Raw genomic sequence first — 12504 nt, forward strand, 5'->3', positions numbered from 1 at the left:
TTATTTCATAGTCTTGATATCTTCTCTACATTGTAGAATAATAGTGAATAGTAAAAATAAAGAAAAACCCTTGTTCAAACTTTTGACTGGTACTATAGGTAGCAACGTGCAGTAGTAAAAGATCTCTATTCTAAAATAGCTCTGTTCCCCAAGATCTTTATATAATCGTTACATTTCTCAGGAAAATGTGGACCTAACATTGTTTCGAAAATGATGCACTGATGTGCACTGATGTGCACTGACAACAATATGACATGTTGCACTCCAGAACAGCCTTTGCAGATTTGCTTTCAATGCTACCAGCTGCCTTTGAATTGATAGAGTATGACAACATAGGGGATACTGTGATACCTATAGAGTGTATTCTTTGAAAAGAAATCGGACTCTTAGAAACAATTTTTGTGTTGTGAGCACTTCCCCATGGGATATGTAAGTGAGCACCAAAAATATATCTTTCCGCTGCCTTATTTGGGAGATCTTAGCACGAGAAAAACTCACTTTACTTCACAGCATCTCCTCCCTGAAACGATATGTCACTATGAATTATCTCATGGTTTTATTAGAATTGAAACAGTCTTTGTTTCTCATTTAGTTGGAATGTTCTTTAGATGGTTGTTCAAAGATTGATGTTTAAAGTTGAGCCATTCAGAGGTCTTTTGTGAATTTGAATGAATAGCCAAATGGTTGAAATAAAGACAAAGTATTACATTCTAAAGTATTATCTAGTCTACTATTTGTATAATTCCACCAGTTATACAAGGTACTGTAGCTTACAAAGTCGTTTTCTCTTGGCTCTTGCTGTGCCTGCTTATTTAAAATGTTATGAGTTTAGTGTAGTGTATAATACTGTAGTGTATAATAGCTTGTTTTGATACATGATATTATGTAACACCATAAAACACTCACAGAGATATGAAAATAAGTAAGTAAATATTGCTATTACAGTATGTGACTTGCTTTTTTTTATTCCCTTCATCTCTCCTAGACCTGGACCAGCTAGCACGGCCCAGTTACCAGGCGGAACTGCGCTCTGCCCCCCAGCACGGCTACCCGCTGGGCATGGGCTCTGATGTGGAAACAGAGACGGAGGGTGGGCCCTCGCCTGACCACGCCCTCAGACTGTGGATGCAGGAGATCAAATCAGAGCACAGCTCCTGTCTGTCCAGCAGAGCCAACTCTGTCCTGTCGCTCACCGACACTGAGCAGGAGAGGAAGTCAGATGGAGAGAACGGTAAGACCACAACAACAAGGGGTTATACATCACTTACCTACATATGCCACTGTCTGTGTGTTCTTACCATTTAATCAAAATGTCTTAGACAAGTAGCTCATCTTTTGTTAATGACCAGTTCTATGCTGTACTGTACATAGCATTGAGCTTTGCTCAATAGGTACCTATACATCTGACTAATTTCCATCACTTTGCCATGAAAATAATGAAAATGGGTCCAGCTGAAGTAAATCTAAACACTTTCAGCCAAATGGCATATTGTCCACCAAATCTGTCCATGATGTCAACCCAAGAACTCCATAGTGACCACTATTGCAGGTGTTAGGTGTAACCTTTTGCAAGGTCCTTAAGGCATTGGGATCTCCACTACTACAGTACGACAGTGTGTACTGCAGTCTGTGCCTTATTCACATCATCACAGAAAAGGTTGTTATTCTGAGAACATTATTGCTCCTGATCATTGCATGCTCCTTAGCAACAAGAGGAATAGAATGATTTTGGGGGTATGTATTTATCTAGGAGACCCAGGGATTCATTCAGCGGGTAATAAAAGCAAGCAAAGAGCAGGCTCAGTCTATTGATCGTCAAGAGAAGTGATATTTGTATCAGGGATGTCACGCTCTTAATTCAGTATGCACACTCTTCAGTGAGAGGCATACAGTTAGTGTGAAATTAAGTTTGTTGTTTGTGTGAGGCACCTTTTCCAGGGTCAAGTCTAATGAGAGAAAAAGGGGTGAGTCTGTAGCAGCCTCGTTTTTCTTGTTGAGGTCTATTCAGAATACCAAATGAGACAGCAGCGTTAGTTACCCATTTCAGGGCTTCAATATCTGTGAAAACTAAATCTACCTATTTGGATGAGAGCACACATCAATTTAATGATATGATTTCTATCATCTTGCTATGTTGAAGGTTTGTCTAAAACTGCTCTTGTATGAGATTTGTGCAGTATGTCATTTTGTGGGAACATTTGAAGAAATACAGCATCACCAGAGAACATTATTAAAAAGCTGGTGCAGATTTTAATGTTTTTCAGGGTGCGAGCTGTGGACTGGAGGGGACTGTCCCCTGTGATGCAATGTTACTGCCATTCATATTTACTCCTCAGCCTTCATATTAACTATTTATCCTGCTAGAAATGTGCATTTGTGAATATTATATATCTGTTGGGAGGCATGACCACATTAATCTCAGAGGTCGTTTGTTGTTGCCTTATTATCTTTATCTGGAAGAATGTCCCTCAGCATTTATTTATTCTCTGTCAGAAGGATTATCACTCTGGGGAATACAATTGCTGTGAGATGGCTGTGTTTGTAGCGGGAAAATGGTGGGCCTTGTCTCTCTCTTACCGTCCCTGTCTCCTGCTGATCTGTTAAGACTGACAGTCCAATGGAAAGGAAGAGCAGGCTGGTGTTATGAACTGGCATGGCGCTGATGAGGGATGTGATCTGCAATTTTAATGAGCATCAGCGCAGAGGGAAGTTCAGAAGCAGTTTACCTCCCTCCCTCAGTAAATATCTTGGCTCCTCACTATTAAAGTATCTTATGCTATTCCTCCCCCATGTAGAAAAAAACATTATCACTGTTTCTTAATGCAGTATTTATCAGTTTACTCTGAACTGACCGCAATACTCCCTTGGAAGAAACCAATTGCTCTTCTTATTTTGTTGGCTACTTGCTGTCACAGTACTCTGTTCTCTCCTGGTATTTCACAGTTTATGTAAAAACTACCATTGTTCTCTAAAGGATTACCATGGATGTAAAACCACTGTGGATGAGTGTAGAAATTGATGCTACAGTATGCACCATAGACAAGCATGAAGGCTAAGGATGAATGTCATTGCAACTGAATGACAAGGCTTCTTGTTTTTCTTTGATTTGAGATGGAGTGAATTAATATAGGGAGGCATTTTCATTGTGTAGAAAGTCCTAAATAATTATGGAACATCTCCAGTATACAGTACAGGTCGTAAATGTGTCATTCTATAACCGCATGTTCATATGGCCTCACATAAAGGTCTATAAATTAGATTATTGTTGAAATGTGCCCCTAGTGTTTATTTGCTAGTAGTGCTTTGCCCAGTTCCTTCAGGGTTTGGAAGTGAGATTTGAAAATCTGCTATGGTCAGGCTACACGATGTATTTGCATATTCCGGTCATATATCATGCAGCACCTTTGGTTGATTGCCATAAAACCTCCCCTTCGTTCTAGGCTTCTGTTCCCCTTCAGAAAAAAAACAAAACAATATCTAACGTCAGCCATTGATGGATGAGGCCACATTGTGGCTGTCACATGCCTGTGTGAGGTTGTCCTCTCCTTATGTTGAGGTTATACCCTGGAGAACTTGGCCAGCAGTGTTAGAAATCAGAACATACCTTAGTAATGGAGAAGTAGTAGTACATGGACACTTTCATGTTATGAACAGTATGTCTCTCTGATGGATGGCTAACTACATGACAGGCAGACCCTATGAAATATTGAGAATGTGAAGCAACTAAAATAGCTGTACAAAATGTCCATCTTGAGTCATATTCACTGTGTATCTATTACCTTGCATGAACCCAGATTTCCACAGGTGTCAGTCATAGCAGTCACACCAATCTATATGCTCTCCCTGTCCCATGAACTACCATAATGTTTAGTATTTTTTACGTTTCTGCAAAATTCAGAGCTGAAGCCAAAACTCTGTGCAAACAGAATTAGTGAAAGGAAAGGTTCCCATCCGATCAATATCTCCTTGTTTGGAAAGTGAGACTTTGTGACAGATTACACATTAATGCATCTCCTGGATTCAGCTCCCAGTAGCAAAACTCACTCAGTCATTCATGGATTGAAAAGGAATGATTTGCCAACAACAATTTTGCCCCATGTTTCAAAAGTTAAAGTTTTATACTGTGGCCTTATATGTATATTTTTGTACTTATCTATTCATTAATTCCTCTTTTATCAATACAGTTCATGCATTATAAGTACTTATGTTTATTCATGTTCACTGAATGTTTCGATGTGATTGGTTAAATAGCTAGAGGGTAACAGACAGTATAAATATTGTAAAACCATCACCCGTTAATGGATGATGCACATGTACAGTTGAAGTTTGAAGTTTACATACACCTTAGCCAAATACATGTAAACTCAGTTTTTCACAATTCCTGACATTTAATCCTAGTAAAAATTCCCTGTTTTAGGTCAGTTAGGATCACCACTTTATTTTAAGAATGTGAAATGTCAGAATAATAGTAGAGAGAATGATTTATTTCAGCTTTTATTTCTTTCATCACATTCCCAGTGGGTCAGAAGTTTACATATACTCAATTAGTATTTGGTAGCATTGCCTTTAAATTGTTTAACCCAGGTCAAACGTTTCGGGTAGCCTTCCACAAGCTTCCCACAATAAGTTGGGTGAATTTTGGCCCATTCCTACCTGACAGAGCTGGTGTAACTGAGTCAGGTTTGCAGGCCTCCGTGCTCGCACATGGTTTTTCAGTTCTGCCCACACATTTTCTATAGGATTGAGGTCAGGGCTTTGTGGTGTCCACTCCAATACCTTGACTTTGTTGTCTTTAAGCCATTTTGCCACAACTTTGGAAGTATGCTTGGGGTCATTGTCCATTTGGAAGACCCATTTGCGACCAAACTTTAACTTCCTAACTGATGTCTTGAGATGGCCAAACAGTTCTATTTTTGTTTCATCAGACCAGAGGACATTTCTCCAAAAAGTACCATCTTTGTCCCCATGTGCAGTTGCAAACTGTAGTCTGGCTTTTTTATGGTGGTTTTGGAGCAGTGGCTTCTTCCTTGCTGAGAGGCCTTTCAGGTTACGTCGATATAGGACTCGTTTTACTGTGGATATAGATACTTTTGTACCTGTTTCCTCCAGCATCTACACGAGGTCCATTGCTGCTGTTCTGGGATTGATTTGCACTTTTTGCACCAAAGCACGTTCATCTCTAGGAGACAGAACGCGTCTCCTTCCTGAGCGGTATGACGGCTGCGTGGTCCCATGGTGTTTATACTTGCGTACTATTGTTTGTACAGATGAACGTGGTACCTTCAGGCGTTTGGAAATTGCTCCCAAGGATGAACCAGACTTGTGGAGGTCTACAATGTTTCTTCTGAGGTCTTGGCTGATTTCTGTTGATTTTCCCATGATGTCAAGCAAAGAGGCACTGAGTTTGATGGTAGGCCTTGAAATAAATCCACAGGTACACCTCCAATTGACTCAAATTATGTCAATTAGCCTAGCAGAAGCTTCTAAAGCCATGACATCATTTTCTGGAATTTTCCAAGCTGTTTAAATGCACAGTCAACTTAGTGTATGTAAACTTCTCACCCTCTGGAATTGTGATACAGTGAATTATAAGTGAAATTATCTGTCTTTAAACAATTGTTGGACAAATGACTTGTGTCATGCACAAAGTAGATGTCCTTACCGACTTGCCAAAACTATAGTTTGTTAACAAGAAATTTGTGGAGTGGTTGAAAAATTACTTTTAATGACTCGTTTAATTACATATACAACCTAAGTGTATGTAAACCTCTGACTTGAACTGTATACTTCATTTGCTGGATGAGGCCTATATATGTTGACGGTAGGTGGAGCAATATTCTTTACAAGACAAAATGTTGTAGAATTGGTCGATATCATAAATGTCTTATGTTGAGGAAACTTGGCTCTATTCCAGTCCATGTAATGCAGTATATTGTATTTATCTTACACCGATACTGCAAATGTAGCTCAGAGCTGTTTTGCCATCTAAAGTTGGAATACTTTTTTTGTCTTTATGTTTTATTTAGTGAAATACTTTATCAGAACTGGAGCAATTGTAACCGTGTGTGTGTGTGTGTGTGGTGTGTGTGTGTGTGTGTGTGTGTGTGTGTGTGTGTGTGTGTGTATAATCAAATATAGCTGGGTGCTTATCCAGAAATGAATATGCAACATTATTTTCAGAGACAAAAATATTACTGCTAAATCGTTATTCTTTTCAATAATTCAGTAATCCTAAGGTATCTCATGTAAACAATTGAATACAACCGCAATTGAATATAACTACTCAGAACGAAACCTATGGCCAGAGGCATTTTTTTGAGGGGGTTTAATTTCCTATCTAAGTGGTACCACTTTGTGCACAATGTCTGATTCTTCGCTAATCACGTGAGGACTTCCTTGTAGCAACAGAAATGGCGAACGATGTGCAGGTGTCCACAATTCACCTATTAACAGTTCTATTTGACTAAAACAGTAGCTCCAAACACAGTCACAAAACATCCCACATTAATTATTCTGTGAGTAATACAGGACACGTCTGGATAGAGCAGCAGCCATTGAATAACAAGGCAACATTAAACATGTCGTCCCCAACGAATGATGTGGGGACAGACAAGAGACAGTTATACAAAGGAGTCTCTATAGACTGTACTGATAGTAACATAATGATCGATGTCAATGAATTGACTGTGAAATATTCAGATCAATCCACTGTTGTCTATAAATTACACGTATGCAAACAGTAAGATACTACTAGGGCATTTGATATGATTTCACTGTTTGAGTACTCACCTTAAATGATTATCAAGTACTTGCATAAAAAACTACACTGTATATATATACAAAAGTATGTGGACACCCCTTCAAATGACTCGATTTGGCTATTTCATCCACACCCGTTGCTGACTGGTGTATAAAATCGAGCACAGAGCCATGGAATCTCCATAGACAGACATTGGCAGTAGAATGGCCTTACTGAAGTGCTCAGTGACTTTCAACGTGGCACCGTCATTGGATGTCACCTTAGCAACAAGTCAGTTTGTCACATTTCTGAACTGTAAGTGCCGTTATTGTGAAGTGAAACGTCTAGAAGCAACAACGGCTCAGCTGCGAAGTGGCAGGCCACACAAGCTCACAGAACGGGACCGCCGAATACTGAAGCGCGTAGCACGTAAAAATCGCTTGTCCTCGGTTGCAACACTCATTACCGAGTTCCAAACTGCCTCTGGAACCAACGTCAGCACACAGACTGTTTGTCGGGAGCTTCATGAAATGAGTTTCCATGGCCTAGAAGCCGCACACAAGCCTAAGATAACCATAGGCAATTCCAAGCGTCGGTAAAATTTGCCGCCATTGGACTCAGTGGAAACGCGTTCTCTGGAGTGATGAATTACGCTTCAACATCTAGCAGTATGACGGACGAATCTGGGTTTGGTGGATGCCAGGAACCCGCTACCTTCCCCAATGCATAGTGCCAACTGTAAAGTTTGGTGGAGAAGGTATAAGGGTCTGGGGCTGTTTTTCATGGTTTGGCCTGCACAGAGCCCTGACCTCAATCCCATCAAACACCTTTGGGATGAATTGGAACATTGACTGCGAGCCAGGCCTAATCTCCCATCATCAATGCCCAACCTCACTAATGCTCTTGTGGCTGAATGGAAGCAAGTCCCCACAGCAATGTTCCAACATCTAGTTGAAAGCCTTTGTTGTTATAGCAGCAAGCAGGGGTACCAACTCCATATTAATGCCCATGATTTTGGAATGAGATGTTCGACGAGCAGGTGTCCATATACTTTTGGTCATGTAGTTTAATTTGAGAATATCTAATGCCTGCACATTTATGTTAGTTTGCCTCACGCTAGCCATGACATCTGTCAGTCTTTTTAACCATTAACCAAGGTTTCTGAGTCAACAATTAAAAGAAGTGTGATTTGAAATCAAAGATGCACTCTGGGATCCAAATTCATAACATATTGCACAAATTGGATTCGTTACATATCACATTAATTTCAAAATTTGTATGATAACATACAAATTGCAAAATACAAGTTGCAAAACATATCATCTGAAATGGATCACGTAGTACAAAATTGGATGAAGTAGTACACAAAAAACAGGGACCAACTTTGGCTCATGAGCACCTCTTTCAAAACTACTGGCTGATATTATACAAAAGTTTGAGAATGCATATTTAATTCATTGAAAATGAGCTATTCTTCTTCAAACTTTGTTGGCAGACAAAGTCTAATTTGCTGAAAATTTGATGTGCAGAGCTTATCGGTCGTTACGGTAAACATGTTGCTCATGAGCGGCTGCATATATAGTGCCAGTCAAAAGTTTGGACACACCTACTCATTCAAGGGTTTGTCTTTATTTTTACTATATTCTACATTGTAGAATAATAGTGAAGAAAACAAAACTATGAAATAACACATATGGAATCATGTAGTAACCAAAAAAAGTGTTAAACAAATCAAAATATATTTTATATTTGAGACTCTTCGAAGTAGCCACCCTTTGCCTTGATGACAGCTTTGCACATTCTTGGCATTCTCTCAACCAGCTTCACGAAGAATGGTTTTCCAACAGTCTTGAAGAAGCCCACATATGCTGAGCACTTGTTGGCTGCTTTTCCATCACTCTGCGGTTCAACTCATCCCGAACCATCTCAATTGGGTTGAGGTCGGGTGATTGTGGAGGCCAGGTCATCTGATGCAGCACTCCATCACTCTCCTTCGTCAAATAGCCCTTAAACAGCCTGGAGGTGTGTTTTGGGTCATTGTCCTGTTGAAAAACAAATGGTAGTCACACTAAGCGCAAACCAGATGGGATAGCGTATCGCTGCAGAATGCTGTGTTAGCCATGCTGGTTAAGTATGCCTTGAATTCTAAATAAATCACCGACAGTGTCACCAGCAAAGCACCCCCACCCCATCACACCATCATCCGTTCACCTACTCTGCGTGTCACAAAGACACGGTGGTTGGAACCAGTAGTCTCAAGTTTGGACTCACCAGGACAAAAGACAGATTTCCACTGGTCTAATGTCCATTGGTCGTGTTTCTTGGCCCAAGCAAGTCTCTTCTTATTTTTGGTGTCCTTTAGTGGGGTTTTTTTTGCAGCAATTCGACCATGAAGGTCTGATTCATGCAGTTTCCTCCGAACAGTTGATGTTGAGAAATGTCTGTTATTTGAACTCTGTGAAGCGTTTATTTGGGCTGTAATCTGAGGGGCAGTTAACTCTAATGAACTTACCCTCTGCATCTTCCTTTCCTGTGGCGGTCCTCCTCATATCGCTTGATGGTTTTTGCTACTGCATTTGAAACTTTCAAAGTTCTTGAAATTTTCCGCATTGACGGACCTTCATGTAATGATGGAGGGTTGTTTCTCTTTACTTATCTGAGGTGTTTTTTGCCATAATATGGACTTGGTCTTTTACCAAATAGGTCTATCTTCTGTATACGACCCAACCTTGTCACAACACAACTGATTGGCTGAAACGCATTAAGAAGGAAAGAAATTCCACAAATTAGCTTTTAACAAAGCACACCTGTTAATTGAAATGCATTGCAGGTGACTACCTCATGAAGTTGGTTGAGAGAATGCCAAGAGTGTGCAAAGCTGTCATGAAGGCAAAGGGTGGCTACTTTGAAGAATCTGTTTAACAATTGTTTGGTTACTCCATGATTCCATTTGTGTTATTTCATAGTTTTGTTTTCTTCACTATTATTCTACAATGTAGAATATAGTAAAATTAAAGAAAAACCCTTGAGTGAGTAGGTGTGTCCAAACGTTTGACTGGTACTGTATGTACAAAATGTAATGGCTGTAGCTCGAATGGGACAGTAGTAATGCTTGTTTTAAGTTTTCAGTTGATTACTTTATTGCCCCTCAGGCCAATTTGTGTAATTTTTTACATTTTGGATCTACATGGCGAGACGCATCATTCACCCTAGTTTCGTCAAAATCGGGTCTGTGGTGTCTGAGATGTCATGTGTGACTAACGTCCGTACGAATGGAGGGAGACCACTCCATAATGGGGCAGCGCACAATTTTACTATAGTTCTTTAGTGGTATTATCAACTCCACTATGATGTACACAAATAACACAGGGTTACACAATCTCTTGCTCCCCTGTTTTGATACACATTGATGCAAAATCTATTTGTTTAATTCATGTACACGTTGTTCATGCCAATGTGTACAGAGTAAGTACTACACTGCACACGACCAATACATTTTGTTTCCTCTCCTAGTGCAATGCCACATAACAAACAGGTGTGGATCTGTTCCAGGAGTGGTCTTTGGGGATTCGGTGTGAGATTAGGCCGTGTTCTGCAGTCCCCTGGATGTCTTTTGGCTTTTAGCTCCTGAAGTCCAGCCTCTGGTGAATTATCGACCATTTCATTCGTCACCTCAGAGGGTCTTTAGCTGATCTGGTACTACAACATGTCCCTAGGCAATTCAATAGAAATATAAGGCAGCGATCAGGACCACATTTGTCTGTGTGTCTGAAGGGCTCCAGAAACAGCCTTAAGTAGTCATGGGCTGGTTACTATGTTTTCCCTGTGCAAAAGAAAGTAAATACAGGGACTCTTTGCAGGTTTCAAATGTGACTTTAACTGCCTTTTATATAATATTATTATTTACACTTGGATCGGATTTCCGGGAGCCAATGACAGAAGCATACAAATATGGCCATACGTCTTTCTTCTAAAGCATAATAAAGAATCCACACACGTCTGGGTTTCATCCCACTGCACTGTCAAAGATATCTCATTTATATGAATTATGCTCTATAAAATGTGTATTCAAGCTGTGGTGATAACTTTTTTATCTCCCAAACTTTCCATCATGTAATTTAATATAAGTATAATAGGTGACAAGCCTTAATCTAAAATTCATAGCAAAAAGGTATTATTTGTTCAATTTGTTTTCTCCCCCTTCCATTTCATGCCGGGAAATTGGCAGGAGTGAAAATGAGAAAATTATAACCTGAGCTCTGCAGTGGTTCAATAACATGATTCTATTAATTATTAATATTTTAAGGCACCCCATATGCCAGGACTGATATTGTGTGATGGATTCACATCTTTGAATTAATTTCATCAGTTTAATTTAAAGTGTCGACATCAGAGCCATCCTCCTCTCCCTCTGCCTACTCTGAGACGAGATGATTGGGGGCTGTGAGACACACAAACCCTCGGAGGACGGACATATCAAATACCCTCCTAACGATGGACTGAGACTCCTTTATTGAAACGTACGAGCCATATCAGTCTAAATAAAGCAGACGAGCTTGAATAATTTCACCAGGAAAACATGAAAGGGAAGGATTAATCCAAACTATTAAATATGAGAGGAATTAAGACCATTACACATATTCCTCTTAGGTTGCTAGCTTGTTGTTGATCATTAGATATTAGCTTGTGTTCTTTTACTTTTCCTTAATGTTTTTTGGCCATAATAATGATGGTTTTAATGATCAGTGAAGATACCCACTGTCACGGCAGGGCTGGCTGAATATGTAGTCTGATGATAGGGGTCATTATTTAAAGAGACTACGTTGTCTAGCTCTCTGACAGATGTGGGCTTTGATGTTTTGGGGCGTATGTCTGTATTTAGAGTAAACAGTATATCTGATTGGGCTATGCTCAAGTCAACACTGTCTGTCTGTCTGTCTGCCTGCATCAAAGTGACATCCTTCTTATGCATTGTGGACCTTATCATTTTGGATTTAGGATATTTCCGGTTGTGATTTGAATTGTGTTATTACAATTTTTATATATTTTTCAGCGGAACGGGTTCTTTGACTGATTCCCTCTCATTGTTTTCTCTTTGGCATCCGAAACCCTTCTGCCTTCAACCCCCCGTGCAGAAATGAAACAAATAGTTTATTATTCTGCAGAATTACCATGTCATTCTTGTTGAATCAGACCTGACTTTGTTCGCCCCAGATTAGAGACATCAGAGCAGGCAGCTCCAGTGATGGTGAGCCTGATGAATGCTAAAGGTAACAACAAAGAGAGATCCCTCATACGCATCTGCCTCAGCTGTCTGACTGCTGGAACAGCCTGCATGTCAAAGCTGAGGTTTCTACGTCTGCCGCCTGACGCTTTATCTGTGACCTAGAGCAGCCGGTCTGTCCTGACTATGACTGATATACTGTTGAGTGCAATTGATCTGTAGATCCAATTTATCCTGAATATCCTTCATTGGGAAGAAAAGACAGATGGATAGATAAAAATAGAAGATGAATGGATGAAAATGTGTAAATTTTATAGTGCCCTTTTGCTGTTTTATTATTGTAAAACATGATTTGCCTACTCCTTTTTAATGAATTCTTAATACATTCCAGTATTAATATTTCATTTTCAATATCTAAATCCTAATCCAAATAAGCCAGAGAACAGGAAATGAGGGTCTATTTAAGATAAGTGCCATCATTACAACATCTGCCTTAAAATTGGAGGAAATGGTTCAAATGAAAAAATGGGCGAAATGTGCT

At 39.7% G+C, this 12504-nt stretch overlaps 1 protein-coding gene across 3 annotated transcripts in view; it reads left to right on the forward strand.

The window, feature by feature from the left end:
* Positions 1 to 12504, forward strand: part of LOC106603321 (teneurin-1) — a 188205-nt gene that overhangs the window by 65044 nt on the left and 110657 nt on the right. For all 3 annotated transcript variants that reach the window (XM_082974568.1, XM_014196852.3, XM_082974570.1), the window contains exon 3: positions 986 to 1231. In XM_082974568.1, coding sequence (XP_082830694.1) covers positions 986 to 1231 — 246 coding nt within the window. The remainder of the gene's footprint in view (positions 1 to 985; positions 1232 to 12504) is intronic.

This window comes from Salmo salar, chromosome 04 (genome assembly GCF_965601325.2).
Source record: "Salmo salar chromosome 04, fSalSal1, whole genome shotgun sequence".
Taxonomy (NCBI): Eukaryota; Metazoa; Chordata; class Actinopteri; order Salmoniformes; family Salmonidae; genus Salmo; species Salmo salar.